We start from the raw sequence: 22,664 nt of genomic DNA, 5'->3' as shown, positions 1-22,664 counted from the left end.
CAGCCGACACTTGCAGCTGAAATTTCAACTGTATGCCGTCGAAGCACAGACCACATAAATACTTTCTTCCGTGGGCCGAAGTCACGACTTCCTGTAATTAATCACTACTGCACGCATTAACTGCAGACATGCAGTCTATCTGTTAGCAGTCTAAGATGATTTAGAAACAGCTACTGAAAATTACATTTGAGCAGATATTAAACGGCGATGATAATTTAGTTCATTTTTAAATTTAAATTAATTATCTGGTAATCATCCATTTCTAATTAAGGTACAGGTGTTTTAAAAAAACCAGGTTGATAATAAAAAAAAACCACATATTTGGAAAGAAATTGCATATAGATTATTCTTTTTCACATTAGTGAAAAGGCATAATCTATTTCACGTTAGCAATGTCCCAATATTACAATTTTAAATAAAATGTCACGGAATAAAATAAAATCTATTTTTCTACTACGAGTATATACGGGATATGGTATATTTTAAATTACCTTAATTTTAATTAATCCTAGCAACCTGTTCTTTCTAAAACCACCTGTTATTAGTTCTTACTGTAGACAATAAAAAATGTTAGGCGTGTTTATAATCTTCCTTGCCCAGGCTGAGGTAAAATACGCCTGTATAGATGCTTTCTATTTGCACTAATGGTCGGATTCATGTTTCTCAATAAAAGCAATCTCGTTGAAAGAAGGGGCACGTCCATGGATATAAAATCTACCTACCACTGCTGTTCCTGAGATGATCATCGTAGGAGACTTGTGTTATTAACTAAAGAAATATTTAGTTTTAGTTACTCAGAAATACCTTAGGTAGCCCTCGGGGAAGCTTTAGTTTAGTGAACATAATACAGGTGGTCTAGTTGGGTGAACGTATTTGACATAATTCAGAATTTAAAGCAGGTCTAGCGAAGTTGTGACTGCACAAGAGAGAGCCGTATATTAGATATAGTAAACTTTCATATATTTATACATTTTGAGAAAAAAAAACCGTGGTAGCCTAATGGCTTGATCTTCAAGCAGAACGCCGCGCGCCGTGACGTCGAATCCGATCTCGCACCTCTGATTTTTCGGAACTTATATACGAAATTTAATTTGAATTTACCACGAGCTAGCTTCACGATGAAGGAAAACGTCGTGATGAAACCTGTGCGTCGAGGAAGGCTCACAACACTCGGAAAACGTGTGAAGTCCGAAACCCGCGTTGGGCGAGCGTGGTGGACTAGGGCCTAACTAAACCTTCGCCCGAGATGAGACCCGTACCCAGCAGTGAAACGTATAAATGGGTTGATGATTGAGAAGGAAGGAATATAAGTACAATCATTTAAAACTTTTATGGTTTTCTCCATTATGTTTAAATGAGCTTAGATGAGTAAATTGATTTAAAATGAGTTATTTGATTTGAACTTTCTGTAAATAATCAAAGCGCAGCGAGTGAAGCGAGTAAAGCTTTCTTGGCATCTACTCAATTTGCACAATCTACAAAGGATACGCGTTAAATTTGAAACTAGCATAAGGAATACAATTCTATAGGCCGTGATGCGACCAAATTTTGAATTTTGATCAGTGACCTGAAATAATTGAGGTCAAAGGTCATGTTTTATTAATGGAGAATATGGAATTCATATTCAATTAAAATTTTGCTCGTGCAAATAAATGTACAATACTGTGAAAAACAATAAGAAAGGCTACTGTGTTGCGTTATGGAAACAACATTAGAAGTCAGCGCGCGACCACGACCATGCAACTTGGCTTAAACCTATTAAATTTTTTCATAGTGTTTATTCCCGTTTTCGAATATTAAAAATATAATTGAACGTATAACTGAAGTTCTCAAAGTTCAAATAAAATTATAAAGAGGACTTCGCCGTGATAAAATGACGAAATGTTACTTTTTTAATCTATAATTTATAAAATTTTCGCCCTTGAAGTCTATTAAAGTTGACCTTTACAAATATTTTGAGTAAAAAAAGGCGCTCAAAATTTAAATACCTAAACATTTTGTACTTGATGGTCTTGATAAAAATCATGGAAAACTTTGGTAGTCAATAGAAACGTCATCATGTTGATACGTATTACTTTGTTTATGTATATATTTAAAGGACACAGAAAATCCAATATAGTAGCGAAAATAATATGATATTGGTATATTGCGCAAGTATATAACAATAAGGCGCTGTCTCTACATTTTTATGCAATGAAGCGACAGATACGAAGTCCCCTCACGAATGACGATATGTGCCACATCTTGGCTTTTTCAAACGAAACGTGTCACGTCGAAAGAATAGAATATTATGTGCGTAAAGCGGTGACATGAGCTTTATACGGGATCTAGCTGTAGACACATGCCATTTAATATTGAGTTGTTTCATAAAAAACAACGATCGTACAAACCTTTGACTGGAATAAAATGTCTCATTCACAATGTCTTCATGTTAGAAATAAAAATATGCAAGTGAGTATTAAACGATGATACAAGGAAAACTCCATTACCCTATGGTTAATAAAATAAAGTACAGGAGGAATTTCTCACCCTCTACTCAGTCACGTGTGATAAAAATAAATCTTAAGAACATAATACTTACTCGATAGTACTGTCTACGTCATATGAAAACAGAATTCTGAATATAATATTTAAGATGAATAAATTGGCCCAACGTCTGTTTCAAGCCTGATTTATGTTAGTTAAGCAAGGTTTCGTGACAAAATATACCGATAACACGGAAATCCAATATGAATAGAATTCAGCAACGGCTCTGAATACTGTAAACTACGATATGGTAAACAGGATTCTGTGTTGTGGAACCGTAAAAATGGTTTTCACAATAAGGTTTATTCGAGTGAAATGCAGTGCTTAAAAATAGTGATTTTATACTTATCGCAGAAAAATTTTAAATATTACAGTTTCAGTGACATATTGTTTTTACCGAACATATTCGTGTTTTCCCTCTGAGGATAGATATACCAGTCAAAGATACAATAAAAGATAATCCATTTTCTTCTTTTTTACAAAAAATACTTATTTTCAAAGTTTACGTACATATAATAAATTCCTTAGTGTAGCATGTCTACGGTAAATCAATCAAAGCCGTACCGCAATATGGACTGTAGTGTATGCAGTGTTGGATTAAGTGCCTTGGTTGCCCTTCTAAATTCGTGGTGCCCCTTTCCCTTCTCCAGTTGCCAAAAAAAGTCAACGTATGATTAATTGGGCGCTAGTAGCAAGAGCCGAAAACTTCAGGTATTTTCAACAAAACTAAGAAGGCCGTTGCCTATTATAGACCGACAATGTAATAAGAAACCGTCCCTTGTAATGAACGAGTGCAGCAGGTCACTAGTCTCATTAAAAATAAAAAATAATAGAATCTTCTCCTGTTATACAGAAAAAACACAAAGATATTCTGGTATAATCGATCTAAACGAGCTCCTTTTTGTAAACTTATTTTTAGGTGTATATGTGATCATTGTCCTTGTAAGTGTTACAAACCCTTTGCGAATGACACTTGTGTTTTATTTCTGCTTAATCAATATTTAGCTAAGGAGTACCTAGAGAAGACCCAACAAATTGTAAAGCCTGCAATGCATATTGGCCGACACTAGGCCAAAGTGAGCCTAGGCAAATTGATACACGTCTAGTGTTACCGTCTATCTAACGTTCGACAAGTTGAAGAAGAGCAATACAAACGGTCAATGTAGACGAGTTTTTATATATATAAGCTGTCACTTTTTGTTGGGCATTGAAGCGACATGGACTATGTAGAAGTGAGCACATATAATTATTATGTCAGTGTATGCCGCAGGAATGTTGTAAATAAAGACAAAACAGGGGGTGGTGGATGCTGAGTGTTCGCAGAAATATATCATGGTAAGATGACATATTGTTAATAATATGAGTGCTTATTTTATTTTGTACTAATTGTTGCAATTTTGATGAATTGCAACATTTAATATGGACAAATATGTGAAGTGAACAACTATTGACCGAGCGCAGGCGAGCGCCTTTGATTTGTGCAGAAAACCGACACCGCTCCGAAGTGATACGAGTGGTCACGAGCGACTACGAGGCATGGCAATGGCAAGACTTGTTGGTGCTCACCAAGGCGTGGTGGCCAAATCAGTTACTTATTCCGCTTATACGTTGATCCGGCACTGCTATGCACGCGTAGTATGACTTTAGAAGTGCATCTATAGTAGGTAACTGAGCTAGTCAATGTAATAACTTATTCGTAATATAATTGTTTAATATGTGTTATTGGAATACAAATGTAATGAAACGAACAATTTATATAAATTTTGTGTTCAATACATGTCTTTCTTATGACGACCACACACAAAAAAAACGAAAAATATTTCAATATACATATTTTCGAAGTAGGTAAATTTCTGTACTTGTTGAAGACAACTATTCCGCGTGTAAAATTGAAAAAGATATCACCTGAAATCTTCAGAAGTCATTCCGGAGATCGTAGTTTGGTTGGAGTTCTGATTCCACATAAGTGCTTCTGTGGTGAGATGCCCTTCTGCTGCTTCCCGCATTTGTTCCACCGTGCAGTCGATTCCTTCACGTTCTAGATTTGTTTCGAACCAGTTGTCTTCGTACCACCCTAAACCAATAAAAATGTTAAATTAATGAATGATACATTTTAATGACAGGTTAATTCGCGATTTCCTCAAGGGTGTCTGAATTTTTGTAATTTTTGAAAAATTTACGATTTGTCCCAAAGCGAAATTCAAATTTCACCTGCAATAAAAGAGGTACTTATAGTTATTTTGCTTTGACACACATCAAACGAACAAAAATGTAGTATTAGGGGTTAAAGTATGAAATTGCCGTTTTATTGCAATAGGTTCTTTGAATTTTCATAGAATCTTCATGGTTTGAGGTTTTCGAATGAAACTTTTTTCAAATGGTTTCTGTGATTTTTTTTTTTAAATTTGAAACATTTGAATATCGACTTTCAATTGTTTTTGTTATTCAATTTAGACAAGAAAGATGGATACTGCGAAAATTCGAGTGATTTTTGAATACGAGTTCCGACGCGGAACTAACGCAGCAGAAACAGCCCGCAATATCAATGCTGCGTTTGGAGAGGGGTCTACTAATGAACGCACCGTGCGATTTTGGTTTAAACGCTTTCGTGATGGAAATTTCGACTTAAAGAACGAGCTACGAGGAAGACCGCCCACACAGGTGAATAACGATGAATTAAGAGAGATAGTGGAAGCCGATCCTAGTCAAACTACCCAGGAATTAGCGGCATGGTTTAATATACCCTTACCCACATATAACCTTATATATAACCTTATATATAACCTATATATAACCTTACCCACAATATTGACTCACTTGCGTCAAATCAATAAAATAAAAAAATACGAAAAATGGGTGCCTCATGATTTGACTGATCTGCAGAAAGAAACGCGTGTTGAAACTTGTGTTGCCTTGTTGAACCGGTACAGAAATGAAGGAATATTGGATCGAATTGTAACATGTGATGAAAAGTGGATTCTTTATGATAACCGGAAAAGAAAAATGCAATGGCTGACCCCAGGTCAAATGCCACAACAGTGTCCTAAAGCAAAACTTACCAATAAAAAGGTAATGGTAACTGTTTGGTGGTCTCAGCATGGTGTTATTCACTGTAGTTTTCTCCGATCTGGTCAATCAATAACGGCAGATGTCTATTGTGCCGAACTCCGAACCATGTTGACAAAACTAGCAGTAAAACAGCCCCGACTCATGAATCGATCTTCACCATTATTGCTCCACGACAACGCGAGACCTCACACAGCACGAGAAACCATTTTGACCCTTCAGGAACTGCAGTTAGAAACCATTCGTCATCCTCCGTATTCACCAGACCTTGCTTCAACGGACTACCATTTTTTTCGTGATTTGGACAATTATCTACGTGACAAGAAGTTTTCTTCCCAGGAGGCAGTACAAAATGCTTTCACACAGTTTGTGCAGTCTAGATCGTCGGAGTTCTATCGCAAAGGCATTAATAACCTTCCCATTAGATGGCAGCAATGTATAGATAATAATGGCAACTATTTTGATTAAATAAATTTGTTAAAAATTTAAAAAATAAACAATTTAGATTTTCAGTACAAATCGGCAATTTCATACTTTAACCCCTATTATTATACATTTGCTTTATATTTTTTTAATTTCCACGTTACGATGTAATTCGAATGAAGGAAATGGATTTTTTTATTACTCAATCATCCACACTCGTATACGACAGGAAGATAAATTTGGCTTTGATTGATTTTCCACAAGGCTCCAATTCCATTAATATGTACAGTCTAATCTGTAAATTTTACGTTTCTTAGTTTAATAACAATTTGTGTATTTTGTGGCCTTGCATGTAAAGTTGTTCTCTGTTCGTAAAAGGTATGGAGAATAGGCCAATATATCAGACGAAACCGTTATGATCTAGCCATTTGGTTATAATGACATGATTCTACTTGGGATAGCTGATACGCGTATTGCCTATAGAATAAGCTTATCGATAAATTGTTGGACTTATGTTATGACGACTATACTTTGCTTTCCGCTCTTGGATATACGTCTGCCTTCTTTTCATTGGCTTCAATGTCGCTGTTACATAAATCATGAAAGCCATTCAATCGTCCAAGGGCTTTTGATCGACAAGATAGTAATAAAGTTTATTACATTATGTATCATGTGAGCGAATAAATTCAGGAGTGGCTTTCCTCTTTTAGTTATCTAAAATAGAAAAACCACTCCTGAATGAAGTAAGAATATTAAGTATTGGATTAATCATTTCAAGATTGCGTAGATTTAAAAAATTTCAAACGTTCATGTTAGTAATTAAATTTAAATGTAGTTGCGTAAACTTTTAGTTTCAAATTGTTGTTATGTTATGTTATGAGATTACTTTTGGTCATAATTCAATAACTTTGCCGCGCTGTATCAATTATTTCCCCTCACAAGTTGGTGTCTGTATTTTGTATAATTTTTATTCACGGCTATAAAAGACGAGAAGTAATTTTTACTTATTTCAATGTGAGTTGAGCCTTCCATGATCATTATTTATCCAGTTTCTCTATCCATTTCCTTTGTCCTGTTTGTTGTTAACAAAGCCTGCGGCGAATAAATGTGTGTTTGTTGTGTCGCAGCTCCCGTCTGACGATTTCACGGGCTGAGACTCGTTTGTGTAAATGGCAATATAACTTGTTCACTTTTTTACAACGAATATAATTTTGAAATACATACTTTTTTCATTTGCACATAAATTGGAATGCTGATAAAACAAACTTTTACTTATTCTACGACTTGCCAAAGGCAAATCGGGTACTGGGTTATTTTTTATTTATACTAGAACCCTAACCTTCTAGAAATGAAAACAAATTTTTAAAAGTTTGTATATGGAAACGGTCTGCTAAAGCTCTTTTAAAACAACTAAGTCACGTATAATTTTAAAATAATTTCATCGGAAAGTTCCTCATTTACCCGCAAACGTTTTGAATCGGTGTACAATTTATTCCGTGTGACCTTTCCTACTTTGTAGAGTTAGTAAAAAGCAAAGTTCACGGGAGCACCGACAGAAATGTCGTCAATTTTAGAGCTGCCTTAAGCCGGCCATCACATGCCCGCTTTCAAGTTGTCGCAGTGGTAGGTAGGAGTTACGATCAATATTTTATGCAGTGGATAATTTATTTTTCAGAGCAATTTCCACGCATGAGTTACCCAATTCTAGCTATATGTTGGTGCTTTTAAATTTTGTATCAGAGAACACGCATAATTTATGTTGTGCTAATGAGTTTACTTTTCATCGTCAATAATAATTTTAAAGCCATTTAATCTCCTTTATTAAACTGGCAAACAGTCGCGGATTACCAAATTAAATATTACTTCCCTGTTTATGAAGGAACACATATTATTATTAAGACCAGATCGGTAGAAAGCTTGTTAACGTTCCCATGGAATCGTAATATTTATCATCTTTTATTACCTTGACTTTTATTGCGGGGCTGTGTATAATAAAAATATCCGGGACTTCGCAAACGTACCTACGTGTCGATTATTTTTATGAAGTGATCTCTACTAGGCGATTTTATAGGTCGTAATAAAATTTTATGACGTAACAGAAAAGATTTTTGGGGCCATATTAGGGTCAACCGGACGTTGATAACCTGGAGCTGCGGTGACGGTTGGCAAGGCGCCAGACGTATCGCTCACCGATCTGCAGGTACTCAAGAGCTTTCTGTTAATTCCGACCCTCTGTGGTTCTGTTTGCGGAATGTACAGAAACATGTTAACTAGATATTAAATTAATTATTGAGCACAGAGTTACCGGTGCCAGCTAGGCACGCCTATTAGAGGATGTACGTAATTCATTGACTAATAAAATGTACTATACAGAGTCCGAACTTTTAAAACCCTAACTTCATTGTCTAAATATCGAGTCCTTAGGTATTCGCCATTGTTACATATAGGAAATGAAACTATTTTTTCGGATCTAAATCACGTAGGTATATTTCTTTTTTCAAACAAACCAACGTTTTGGGCTCTTTACAGCTCGCGAGGTTCCGTTTTGTGTGAGTGTTTATGTGTGTGTGTTGAGTGTGTGCATGGTCAGGTCATGGTCACTTAATCGTGAAAAAAAGAAAAAACAAATATACGCGACCACTCCGTCCCATAGTTAGCCAGATTGACACACCAACCTACAAACTGGCTCAACACATGGCAAAGGTACTGTCACCGGGAACACTTCTACACATGTGAAGGATTCATACCATTTCATCAGTGGAATCAAAGATCTACGGTTAATTGATGATGAGACCATGGTCAGTTTTGATGTTCAGTCGCTGTTTACCAACCTACCAGTGAAAGTTGTTGCCGATATTTTCATGGAAGACTTCGAGGAGCGAGTTTTACCCATGGCCCCAGCTAGGCCGAAGATCTTCAAACAATACGTTGGTGATACTTTCACAATATTACCTAAAGATAGCATACCTTCTTTCTTGGACCATCTTAATTCTTTTAGTACTAAGATCCAATTTACTATGGAACAAGAGACTTTAGTTTTCTTAGATGTTTTAATTAAAAGAAATCCTAATAACATCTTAGGCCACACTGTATTTCGAAAGAAAATACAGATAGGTATCTCAATGGTAATTCCCATCACCATCCTAGCCAGTTTGTGATGTAGTGATACCTACCTCTCAATTAATTGGACTAAGCACTTCTTAATATGGTGCTCTATTATTCATCCAATCATGTAACCTTTGTTTTTGTTTTAATATACATCTAAACGTGAACGAGTAAACTTGTCTTTCATTTAAGTGCTCACCTGAAACATCTACCTAATTAATCACCATGAAATAATCATCCATCTACTTAATTACTACATGGCGACCCTGCCAGCTGATTGCGGAACAGAAGATGCAAAAATAATAGTTAACAGAAATAATTGAAAACAGGCCAAGCAGACAGTCAAATATTGGTACAATTTGAGAATATTTACTTTCCCATCGCAGATAAAAAACCGATTATGATATAAACTACAAAAACCATTTGGCAAAATGGGCAAGACCGTTTCGAAGGTGGAAAAAGAGGAGGTTATAATTGCCCAGACTGGTGCAAACAATAAAGCAAATGCGTCCCAGGCTATTGCTTACGGTGAGGAGATTTCTTACTTCACCATTGCCACGGGAGTGATGATCGTCATTATTTTCCTCTACCTCGTATGGAAGAAAATCCACAAGTGCCTTACAAAGAAGATCGAGAGGCAAGCAGCGGCTGTGGCGATGCGTCGGCGTGCATCAGTTTAAAGTGCGTTTAAAGTGAAAGTGTGTGGGACAACGATTTGACACTATGTAAGTGTATAGTGAATTATATATATATATTTTTTTTGTGAAATATTTGCTTTTTCGAATGTAATAATAGAAATAACAATAAATTAATCTATTTTTCATTTAACTAATGTCAGAAATTAAGGAATTTTATAAAGAGATAAATTATATTAAAGATTACTTAATAAAACTTGGACCAGCTCGACGGAAAGAGAAATTAGGAGAAGAAAAATTTTTGCAAGCAAAATTAATATATGAAAACTATGAAACTTACGTTGAGAACTATAGTTATAAAGTAGAGAAAGCAGAAATTTCACTTGAAGATAGTACATTAATACAGAAATATATTACTAAGATAGAGAGCGATTACTCTAAAATAATTCAATTGTTAGAGGAATCAAAGCAGCCCACAAATCCAAAAATGGGTTCCAAATCAAAATTTGATTTAAAGACAGCGGTGTCATTGTTACCCGTCATGGATGACTCGGAAAGAGTCACGTTACAACTAATAGATGCTATAGAGTTGTACGAGACTATGGTAGTGGATGCCGATATCCAAACATTAATAAATTTTGTGTTAAAGACGCGTTTATCTCATAGCGCAAAATTACGCTTATCTAGTCGCTATACTACTGTTGCAAACATGGTTGATGAAATGAAAAAACATTTGCTAACCAGAAAATCGGATACCACATTACAAAAGCGCATGCAAATGGCTCGCCAAGGCGGCAAAACCATCGAACAGTTTGGTAGAGAATTAGAAAGCTTGTTTGTTAACTTAACCATTTCGCAGGCCAATGGCAATTCTGAGGCTTATGGTATTCTAAAACCATTAAATGAGAAACAAGCCATTAGTAATTTTGTCAATGGATTGCGAAATGACAGACTAAGCACTGTTGTATCAGCGCGAAATTATGCGTCACTAGGAGAGGCTATACAGGGTGCTAAGGATGAGGAGCTTAATATGACTCCGTCGTCATCGGAACAGATATTCACTGTACGTGGTAGGAGACCCAATAACACGAGGTTTCAATACAAAAAAAAAAATGGTGGGTTTACCCATCCACAGGGAACTGCGAGTGTGACAAATAATAACTATCGAAAAACTTATTTCAGAGGTAGAGGTAGTTATCGAGGTAACTTTAGAGATGGTTTTAGGGGTAGTTATGGCCAAAATCGCCAGAGTTATACATCTGACAATACAAAATATAACAGGTCACAAAAACAACACCATGTAAATGTGGCTAAAGAATCAGGTGACATGCATGACAAACAGGCAACATCATCATGCCAGCAGTTTTTTCGTGACTAATAACTTACCATACATCTTGTCTTATAATAACATGAACTCTGTCCAATTTTACGTACAAGGAAAGTTGTTTACATTTCTTGTAGATACGGGAGCATCATTGAGTGCAATCAAATATGATGCCATATCATCATTAAGAGAGTTCATTAAACCAATAACTACAAACATAAATGGAATTGGAGGTACAATTACATCGATTGGCTACGTGTGCCTTAATTTATATAACGAGAGCAATGAATCATATATACATAATTTTCATGTTTTTCAGACTTTACCTGTAAATGTAGATGGAATATTGGGTCAAGATTTTTTGGCAAAATACAAATGTCTTTTAAATTTTGAAGACAACACATTAACTTTAAATAAAAACAACCGTTTTTATATTATGCCTTTGAATGTCTACTCTAATAATAATAGCAAATCACAGGCATGTATTAAGTTGCCATCTAGAAGTGAATCGATAATTCACGTTCAGACTAATATGATAGGAGATTTTGTTGTGGTTTCAAACGAAATAAGCAAAGGAATTTTTGTAGCAAATTCGATATCTAAAAGCGTGAATGGAAGCATTGCTGTTAAGTTGATGAATACAAGGGAAGAGGAAGTGATTTTAAATTGTTTTACTCCAGAAATTAAAAGGCTTGAGGATTTCGATTGTTATAATTTTGAAGGGTGTCAAAAAAATGCTGAAAGAGTAAAGACATTGTTCTCGCTCTTAAATTTAAGTTATTTAAATGAAGAAGAGGAGACGAGTGTTGCAAATATTTGTGCCAAATTTGCCGATGTATTCCATTTACCTGGTGACAAATTAAATACGATGAATCTTTATGAACAAAACATACATATAAAACCAAATACAGCTCCAGTTTATTGTAAACCTTACAGGTTGCCTTATTCACAAAAAGCAGAAATTAAAAGACAAATTAAAGAAATGATAGAAAACGACATTATCGAAGAATCTCACTCCGAATGGGCTAGTCCTTTGTTGCTCGTGCCGAAGAAAGCAGATTCGAACGGAAATAAAAAATGGAGAGTAGTGATTGACTATAGGAAAGTTAATGAGCGCATAGAAAACGACAAGTTTCCTTTACCCAACATTACCGAAATTTTAGATTCCCTGACCGGTGCTATGTACTTTAGTACTTTAGATCTTAACCAAGGATATTACCAAATAAAGCTCGATGCTGAGAGTAGAAAATGTACCGCTTTCATAGCTGATAAACATTACCAGATGAAACGATTACCAATGGGTCTTAAAACGAGTCCTAGTGCTTTCAGTAGGGCAATGACTATAGCTATGTCGGGGCTCAATTATTTAAAATGTATAGTGTACCTTGATGACATCATCATCATGGGTCGAAATTTGCAACAACACAATAAAAATCTTATAGATATCTTTACAAGGTTAAGAAAAATTAATTTTAAACTTAACCCACTAAAATGCAACTTTTTACAGAAAGAAATTTTGTATCTGGGTCACGTGGTGACTCCAGAGGGCATTAAGCCAGATCCAAGTAAGGTTACAGCTATAAAAAATTATCCAATACCAAAAAATGAAGATGAAGTTCGGAGGTTCGTTGCGTTTGCAAATTATTATAGAAAATTTATCCCAAAATTCTCAGAAATTACCCAACCTTTAAATAATTTATCAAAAAAAAATGTTAATTTTGAATGGACCAGAGAGTGTTCAAATGCTTTTGAACAATTAAAAACAGCAATGAGCAACCCACCTCTGTTACAATATCCAAATTTTGATATTGAAAACGAATTTATAATACATACAGATGCATCAGAGATAGCTATAGGGTGCGTTTTATCAAATAGCAACGGTTTACCAGTGGCTTATGCCAGTCGAACCCTAAATAAAGCTGAAAAAAATTACGCAACTATTGAAAAAGAATTATTAGCAATCGTTTGGGCGGTTAAATATTTTAGACCTTATCTGTACGGTCGTAAGTTTAGAATTATTACTGACCACAGACCATTAGTTTATTTATTTAACATGAACAATCCATCCAGTCGGTTGACAAAATTTAGATTATGCTTGGAGGAATATGAGTTCACAGTTGAGTATTTGAAAGGTCAAGAAAATGTAGTTGCAGATGCACTGTCGAGAGTGGAAATAACGAGTGAACAGCTGAAGCGTATGAATGAAAATGTAATATCAGTGATGACTAGAGGACAAAAGAGGCGAATGGAAGAGAAAGAAAGACAGAAGAGTTTGGTCGATAAGGTTTCTCGTAACGATTGGACTGATCACCCAAGAGTTGTGGAAATACCTAAAAAACCAAATCATTCTACTGAGATGAGTTTCAACGAAAAAGATTTCAATAATTGTAAGAAAATGGTTGATTGTGTACGAAGCAGTAATCAAATATTTTATTATACACCCGCTTTGTCTTTAATGTGTGTTGAACCAACTTCTCGATCACGTTGTAAACGAGATTTCTTCGTGAGAGAGTTGGATATGTTTTGCAACACTTTAAATATAAAAGAATTATGCATAATTAAAAAAAGAAGTAATGAAAATATGATTAAAGAGTTAACTCAAAGTATAAAAATATTGAATAAATGGTCCGGACCACGTATTTGTATTATAAAGGGTGTAACAAAAGTAGAAAATAAAGACGACAGACGCGTTATACTTAACGATTTTCATATATTGCCTACTAGTGGCCACGCAGGCATACAAAGAATGACAAATAATTTAAAGCGTTATTTTTATTGGCCAGGCATGGACAATGACATAAAAATGTTTGTCAAAAGATGCGACACATGTCTAAAGCAAAAGTTCCATAACAACGTTAAAGAACCCATGTGCATAACGACTACAGCTACAACAGCCTTTGAGAAAGTATTTTTAGATTTGGTTGGACCTTTGAGTAAAGATTGCCAGGGATATTGCTATATATTGACGCTTCAGTGCGAGCTCACGAAGTATGTTGAGGCATATCCACTTCCTAATAAGGAGGCTGAGTCAGTTGCACGCGCATTTGTAGATAATTTTATTTTACGCTATGGAATACCCAGCGAGATAGCAACAGATAGGGGTAGCGAATTTATTTCGTCAACCATGCAACATACGTGTAAATTATTAAAAATAAAGCAGGTGTACTCCACCGCATACCATCACGAGAGTATCGGTTCTTTGGAGAACTCTCATAAGGCCTTAGGGGCTTTCCTTAGAATCCAGACTGATAACCAGGCTCACAAATGGAGTGATTGGTTACAATATTGGTGTTTTGCTTATAACACTACAATGCACTCTGCTACAAAGTACACACCATATGAGTTGGTGTTTGGGAAGCTCTGTAACATTCCCAGTAATATTATAAGTAACGTAGATCCCATGTATAACTTCAATGATTATCCGATAGAATTAAAGTATAGACTACAAAAGTCTCAAGAAGACGCTAGATATAACTTAATTAAGTCAAAGGAAAGTAGAAAATTAAGGTATGATCAAACTTGTAACCCAGTTAATTATAAAGTAGGAGAATCGTTATTAGTAAAAAAGAAAGCAAGGGACAAGTTGGATCCAGTGTATTCAGGACCATACACAGTAATTGAGGATATGGGCGTAAATGTAAAAATTTCTATCAGAAATAAAGAACATATTATACATAAAAATCGGACAATCCCATATTTATGTAACCCATAGTAATTGAAAATTCTAGCAAAGTTTATACCCACTTAGTAAGCGTCATAATTTTGTTGTGAGTTAGCATGCAGTTTGTTATTGTAAACATCCATCTATATTTGGATAGTATCAATTAAGACTTACTTATTACGAGTGAATGAACTTCGAAGTTATGTTTAGAATAAGTATTGATTTAATAAATATTGTATTCAATTATGTAAAAAAAAAAAAAAAAAATAAAATAAAAAAAATAAGGGGGGTGGTGTGATGTAGTGATACCTACCTCTCAATTAATTGGACTAAGCACTTCTTAATATGGTGCTCTATTATTCATCCAATCATGTAACCTTTGTTTTTGTTTTAATATACATCTAAACGTGAACGAGTAAACTTGTCTTTCATTTAAGTGCTCACCTGAAACATCTACCTAATTAATCACCATGAAATAATCATCCATCTACTTAATTACTACAAGTTAGCTACCGTGGGCAAATCTTTGTTTCAGAGAGCACATGGTGTCTGCGACAGTAATCATCTGGCAGGGGAACTTCAGCATATAAAGCAAGTCCTACATGCGAATAAGTTGAAGATTCCACGCCAATGCCGCATGCCCCGTGTGAAACCACCAACAGTCGAGCGAAGACCTGCCATCTTACCTTACGTGAGAAGTGTTACAGATAAGATCGGAAGAGTCCTCAGGCGTACATCTATCAAGACCTATTTCAAGCCCCTGAGGAAGATTTCTCAGTTCTTGAGACCCGTGAAATGTAACATCCCCTTACAGGATGCAGGAGTTTACAAGCTTGACTGTGAATGCGGTCTCTCTTATATTGTACAAACAAAGCGAAGTATTTGTGCTGATGTCAAAAACTGTCGCGTAAACAAATCTGCAGTCTGCGAGCATGTCATGGATAAACCTACACATTCAATGAAGTTTGACAAACCCCAGGTCTTTGCAAAAGAAGTCCGTTATCTACCCCTGGGTATCAATGGCCTCTCGCAGCATCAGGATGTTGCGAGAGGCCAATTAAAAAACAGAGGAAATTAAAAAACATCTTAATTTCAACAGGGAAGATGGTTTCTCAGTACCACCAGTTTGGGATTCAGTATTTCCTCTAATGAAAAATCCCAAACAGACATAAGACTGCAGTACTAATTAATATGTTTTAGTTTATTCTAATTTCTATTATTAATTAATAATAAATTGAACTTAAAAAAATTCATTCAATAAAATAATTTGTAAAACTTAATGTAGCGTAAATTGGAATGTTTTCTTTGTAAAATTAAAAATAAGGTATTTAATTAATAACTATTGTAACTATAGTGAAAAAATAGGGTGGTTTGCATTAATATTAGACATAACTGGTTGAAGACTGTACCACCTCAGTCAACCGTGACCATGGGACCTGTAAAGGGCCCGAAACGTCGGTTTGTTTGAAAAAACAAATATACGCGATTTAAATCCGGAAAAATAGTTTCATTTCCTATGTGTAACAATCGCGAAAACCTAAGAACTCGAAATGTACGCGATTTAGTTCCGAATAAATAATTTATTTCAGTGTCTATCTTTTGACACTTATGTATTTATTTTGACGTTATTAAGATTATTGTTATTATTTTGACATTCAGTTACATTTTACAATTATTATAATTGAAATTTACCCATATCACCGCGCATAAATTACTGAGTGACTTATTGAGTCCATATGTGCACGCCCGTGTGATATTATTAAAAAAAGTGACACCTGGTTTAATCTGTTGAATAATATAACTTAAATACATGTTTAATATACCTTCAATATTTGTATGCCTGACGTTTGGCTGGACACAGTGAAACTATACTTATTTTGTATCCATATGTCAACTTCTACGTATACTACCTATGTTACTATCACAAATAAATAAATTATGTAATTTGCTACTGTGATATAAGACCATATATTGGATGGATTGTTCATATCGTTTGAATTTAGATGTTTAAATGAACATTTCACTTCATTGCTTTTGATGCGCCTTTTACCTGAGTAAACATTAAGCTCAAACAGTAACGCGCTTTAATTTGCACTCGCTTGTCTTTTCCGATCGAATGAATTGGAAATTTTCAGAATGGGTATTTCGGAGGGACATTAATGAGAATTGATTCAAACAAAAGACAATCACCATTCCTAACAACCATCAGGGCCGCGCCGCACCCAAGTCTGCTTCATGAATATACAAATCCGGTTTTATTGGTGTTCCGTTGAACATTACGAGTCCGAAGTTAAACAAAAAACAAAATATCAGTCTACCTACATAGATAAAGAACGAATTGTGGCATCTATGTGTTGGGGCACTTGAGTTACTGTTATCCCCTGTGACCGTGGTGCGCGAATAATTTAAACGAAACGCTTAAATTGACTAGCTGAGTGGGAATCACACTTGAACTGTTCTTATCTAAAGAGATATTGAGGAGAATTTCAATTTTAAGTATATAGTCCACTCAAACCTTTAGCGCAAGTCTAGAATTCTAATAATTTTTCGTTAATGTTCAAGTATATGATTCTGGATATCGCCTTCTCTGGATATGAGAAAAATATGTAACATTTTATTTATACAGGACTAGAAAAAAGGTCTCTAATTGGGTTTTCTGTTTTATTGCACAGAGGATATAATAAAGTTCGTATTATATAGTGTGCCTTAGAAAGGGTTCCTGTTACCCAATGTTAATAATACAAAGATAGGTCCAGTAACATCATTGAATGTACGTTGAGGACACCTTGTTAACTATTTAAATAAACGAAAGAACGGATAACACGAAACCATATAATGAATACGTACACATACGAAACTTATCAACTTTAACTATCATTATTTTCAAATTCGCAGTTTTCTTTATAGTATCAAGTGACGGGAGGAACAAGTGGTGCGCCTGATGGTAAGCTACAAGCTTGTCTCTAACAGTTGCAATGCCACTCAGAGCTTTAAATTGCAAAGATCTGAGGGGTACTGCCACTGCGCCCGTCACCCTGAGACATAAGTAGACAAGTCCCATGTGCCTACAGGCATTAGTCAAAGATGACGTAAGTTTTTATTACCATTTTTATGCCAATTGTTATCTTGTGAACAGAGACATTAAGAGTACTTTCGAGAGAGAAGCGCATGTATCTTTTCCCTGGTTTATGTCGCTCTTGGGGATCGTTATCGCCGTAAGCTGCTGCTCACTCTAGTCAAAGATTTTTCCTCACTTCCATTACTGTCGCGACGGTGGTTGCTCTACCGGGATTCATCCGAGGAATTCATTAATAAATATTCCCGTCTCCTCAGAGGGTCATTTGTTACGAACAAGGAAAAGTTCACTAAGCCAAGCGTGATACTGGCTAAGTTTAAAACGCAAAGTATTATATATTAATAATAGGAAATGGAAGAAACAAACCAACGTTTCGACCCTTTACAGGTTCCATGATGACGAGTGAAATCCTGTGAAATCGAATCTTCGAATGAAATTGTTTTATTTCCTTTGTGTAACAATCGCGAAAACCTAAGAACTCGATATTACATTAACATTATATATATCCTGCGTTGAAAAACTGAATATGCGGTTGCTATGTAAAGTGAAAGTACACGTGTTTTCTGCCCTCTGTGTCTATAAACAAGTCGATATGACGAGAGTTACCGAAATCTTGGCATATCTTCTATCTATCTGGTAGTTTATGTTTTCAAACCATTTATTTCCACACACATTAACTACATAATACAGTAGGACTATCATAAATAAAAAATTCAATCTCAGTGTTGTTCGTCCCGTCATTTGGTATCATAAAAAAAAAACTAAACTACAATATTTTAATGCTACAAAAATAAGAAATAATCGTTTTGTGTTCAATTATAAACAGGGAATTTGTAAAGTTAAATGTGAATAATTTAATAAATAAATAATTAAACATGGATATTTCAATCCGCCCTGTTTACTGTATCTGTTCTATGCATTTGCTAATCTATCTTTATAGTATATACATTGTACACTTAACCGGCCTAACCTAATTAAGTCAATCAGTTACAGTAATAATTTGAAATTCGTATGTAAATTCTCTCTTTGTTATCTGTACATGAATAGTGCTAGGGGCATGTCTACGATGCGTACGGGTTACGTAGACTGAGTGGAGTGCCAATTCGTAGTAACAGCGTAGCTCACGCTACGCCGTTAAATGTAGCAGCATATTTCCTTACTGGTTGCCATAAAAGTTATTGACTTGTTATCTGAAAACAGCTTTATCCAGGACATAACCAGGGCGTGGTGGGCGACCGCGTCGTCGGCGTCTCCACATTATTCCTTTCGCAATCTCGTCATATTCTTACAATTTATAAAGCTCCCTTATTTCTTAAAGTCGTTGCTCATTTTAATGACATGTTGTTTTACATTTTCTTTGTGCGCGTTAGCCGTGCATGCGAGTTCATAATCGAGACCGTATGTCACAACGACTTAATAAATGGCGCCATTTGAGCGTTCGAATGCGCGTGCAATGAATGATGCTCATTGTTGTGTTTTGTTAATTACGTAAACCTTATATGGAATCCTATCTACTTACCTATTAATTTCGTTGTTCAAAAATATTGTATAGAAAATAAAAAATCTTGGCATCTGAATTGTATTTTAGCAATAGAACGCTGTGCCAAAAATCGGTCACATTGACGTCACAAGCCTTGTTTTGCTGTACATGTACATAGTTTTAAATAAATTGAATACTGAAATACTGGGGTGCACGAAAGGAGCCTCTCCGCACGAAGAACAATTTCTTTGCTTCTGGCGCATCCTGGGCAACAATTAGTTGCCCGTTGGTCGTTGGAAGGTTAGTGTTATAATGTATGCCATCTATATACTAATTAGAAGTTTTATCGTCTTACTTGTTAGTAATTAATAACGGGTGTTTCTAAAATTTAATCTGAGGAATGTTACAATTTTATACCCGTCTATTATTGGTCATAAATGCTATTTCTGATTAAAAGATCATAACATAGTTTTATAGAATGATTTAACTTTAACAACAAGGATGACATTGAACTGTTTGATTGTATAATGTATACCCGTGTTGCTCATGTAGATTTTTACACATTACTGATGCAGATGCTGATTTTTGACTTTATCATCAGCAGATGCTGATGCGGAGGCTGATTTTACATATTAAAAAATCGTGAAATGTAAAGATCCTTATTGAATCTACGTGAAAATTTTTTTTTAATGATTGATCCAAGACACGGTCTTCCTAGTTTGGGCACAAGTCCCCCGTTAACTTTTCGCTTGAATGTATTTTTAAAATTGTATGTGAATGGTAGAGAATAAATGATGATTATTATATCTATTTTATACTCTCGCTTCTCCCACGGCCTAAAAGATTAATTTACAATTTTTGAATGGGAGCCCCCGGCAATGGCACAGTCAGGGACTCATTAATTATTATTATTATTATTATTAATCATTAACAAAAATCAACCTGCTGATTGATTTTATCATTCAGCTTGCGCAGCTTTATCATATTGGAGTTTTCTCAAAGGTAAGAATGACTGCGAAACTGCTTTTTCGTTTTGCAGTCTGTTTCTGGATGGCATGTAAATTAATGTCACGGCGCAAATATCCCCAATGAATATCAGCATCGATGAAAGCGGAGGCTGATGTGGACATTTTTATTTATGCGGATTATCCGCGGAAGCGGAGGCTGATATTCGCAACAACCCTAATGTGTACTTACCAATAAAGAACCATACGTATGATTTTCCGTAGAGGCGTTGTTTATAGACTTCGCAGAGCACTCGTCGAGCAGCAACAACGTAGAAGAGGCCGACGATAACACGCGCGTCCTGACGCCGCAAGTTGCGAACCGCGTCCGCGGGGTCAGATAGGAACGACTGCCGCGTCACAATTTCGATGCCTATACGCTTGCAGTGTGCCTCCAGGTCCTCCACAGTCTAGAAAAATTGTTTGGATTATTATAACTGAGTGGATTATTATCATCATAACGTCGCTCACTTTGGTGATTTAACCAAAAATTGATTTTCAATTAAGGCATACTTGCATGCTGTGAAAGAGTTCGTCTAGGGGAGTACTGCCACTTTACCTATTTCTGCCGCCAAGACGTAACGTGAGCATTACTGCGTTCCGGATTGGAAGTGTAAGTAAGGGTGCTGGTGAAATGACAGGCACATGGGACTTATCTATAACTTATGTCTCAGGGCGACAGGCGCAGTGGCTGTGCCCCTAAGCCTATGCTATTTAAAGCTCGGAGTGGCACCGCCACTGTTATGGATAGACGTGTCGCTTACCACCAGGCACATGACTTGGTCGTCCCGTCATTTGGTATTATAAAAAAATATAAATATTATTATAATCATAATGTTTGATTACTTAAATTCGTAAACAATAATCTGTATTTATATTTTGCCCAGCGGTTTTATTACTTACTTAGAATAGAATCCATCTTTTGTCCTTCCTTTTACCCCTGCAATATTTATTATTCGGGAGCCTTGAATATTGTTTGTACGTGTACATTTGTCTTTTTATGGTACGTTTATTTTTATTGTTTCCATAACATTAATTAAAAAATTTTATTGCTGTTTATGTTGCCGCCTTATATAAATAGTAAAAATTGGGTAATACAATAAATTCACTTAAATAAATTACAAATAAAACTGTTGTAATTTTATTTGTCATTTACTTATTACTAAGCTAAAATTAATAAAGGTGAATAAAAATCAAATAAAATAAATCAATAAATTAATGTGCCTTTTTAAAACAGTAACCATTCAAATTGTAAAATGGTATTAAATTTATACACATTGTCAGATAAGCAAAATAACATACAATGTGTTGATTTGCATTCTCGCCATATTTACATAGGTCATTCTAAATCCGAAACTGAACCCAAATCACTAAAAAAATAAATCGAAAAAAAATTTCGTAAATTCCTATATTTTATTTAATTGCGGTAAAACAAATCTGATACAAAGGTCATTCGCTTGCACGGCACTTTCAAACATTTTGAACAATGATCTTAAATGCGCAGAAAGAATCGCATTTTAGATCTATTTGGTGGTGGGGTGCGGGTAGCGACGGCGGAGGGTGTCGTATCGAGCGCGCGATTGGTAGATCAGTCGACCTTGCTTCCCGTACTGCGTCTACGTCACGCTGACATTCCACACACATTCTATTATAGTCTGTCACGAAATGCCACGTTCTTTGGTATGTAAACCAGAGTTAGTAGTGCTAAAAAGAACCGCTACCAGGTTCACTAGAACCTGCGTGGTAATCCATCAAGTACAAGTGCGTGTCTATTCTTATGGTATGATGTGAAACGTTTGCTTTACGCGAAGGATACGAGTGTCGAAGTTTCTCCTTTCAAAGTTGTGGAGTCTAATGTTGAAACGGAACTCACGTGCGAATCTCTTCATGTCTGGTAGTAGAGCCACCACCAGCTGTGGAGTTAGCTACTTCTAGCAGTACTTTCATGTAATCTAAAGTTGGTAAGTACCAAATCTAAGTTACAAAAAACTTTTCTAATTAATGTATATAAATAGTAAATTATAACAATACTAGTACATAATCATAATTAAAAAAATAGGTAAATAAGCGATCGAGAAACATTACGTATCGCTCGGTGAAGCCACCCGGCGGGGTCACTGCTTTTGCGTGGTGCATATGACTTGAAACAATTTTGCTAAACTTTACTAGATACAATTAGCCAGAATATTGAACTGAATAATTTTTTTAATATTTTTAGATGATTTAGCATTATTTCTATTATTATTTTTTTAAATATGGCGAGAATGTAAATCTACACACTGTATTTGTAAATAAATAAAAACATAAAACATTGCGTTAAAATCGTGTGTGTAAAGATAATAATATAATCCATTGAAATTCTGT

At 35.4% G+C, this 22,664-nt stretch overlaps 1 protein-coding gene across 3 annotated transcripts in view; it reads right to left on the bottom strand.

Annotated features, from left to right (window-relative positions):
- Positions 1 to 20,617, bottom strand: part of LOC113233056 (gamma-aminobutyric acid type B receptor subunit 1) — a 36,689-nt gene extending 16,072 nt beyond the window's left edge. For 2 of the 3 annotated variants that reach the window (XM_026468021.1, XM_026468020.1), the window contains exons 1-2: positions 20,494 to 20,617; positions 4,432 to 4,600 (exon numbers count right to left, since the gene is read on the bottom strand). In XM_026468021.1, the coding sequence (XP_026323806.1) occupies positions 4,432 to 4,532 (101 nt within the window). In that variant the 5' untranslated portion in view covers positions 4,533 to 4,600; positions 20,494 to 20,617. Of the gene's footprint in view, positions 1 to 4,431; positions 4,672 to 20,493 lie in introns of those variants that run through there. The other variant, XM_026468019.1, reaches the window with a different exon arrangement.
- Between the last annotated feature and the right edge of the window lie 2,047 nt (positions 20,618 to 22,664).

This window comes from Hyposmocoma kahamanoa, unplaced genomic scaffold (assembly GCF_003589595.1).
Source record: "Hyposmocoma kahamanoa isolate Upper Pololo Valley unplaced genomic scaffold, ASM358959v1 78, whole genome shotgun sequence".
Classification (NCBI taxonomy): Eukaryota; Metazoa; Arthropoda; class Insecta; order Lepidoptera; family Cosmopterigidae; genus Hyposmocoma; species Hyposmocoma kahamanoa.
This window is presented reverse-complemented; position numbering and strand designations above follow the sequence as displayed.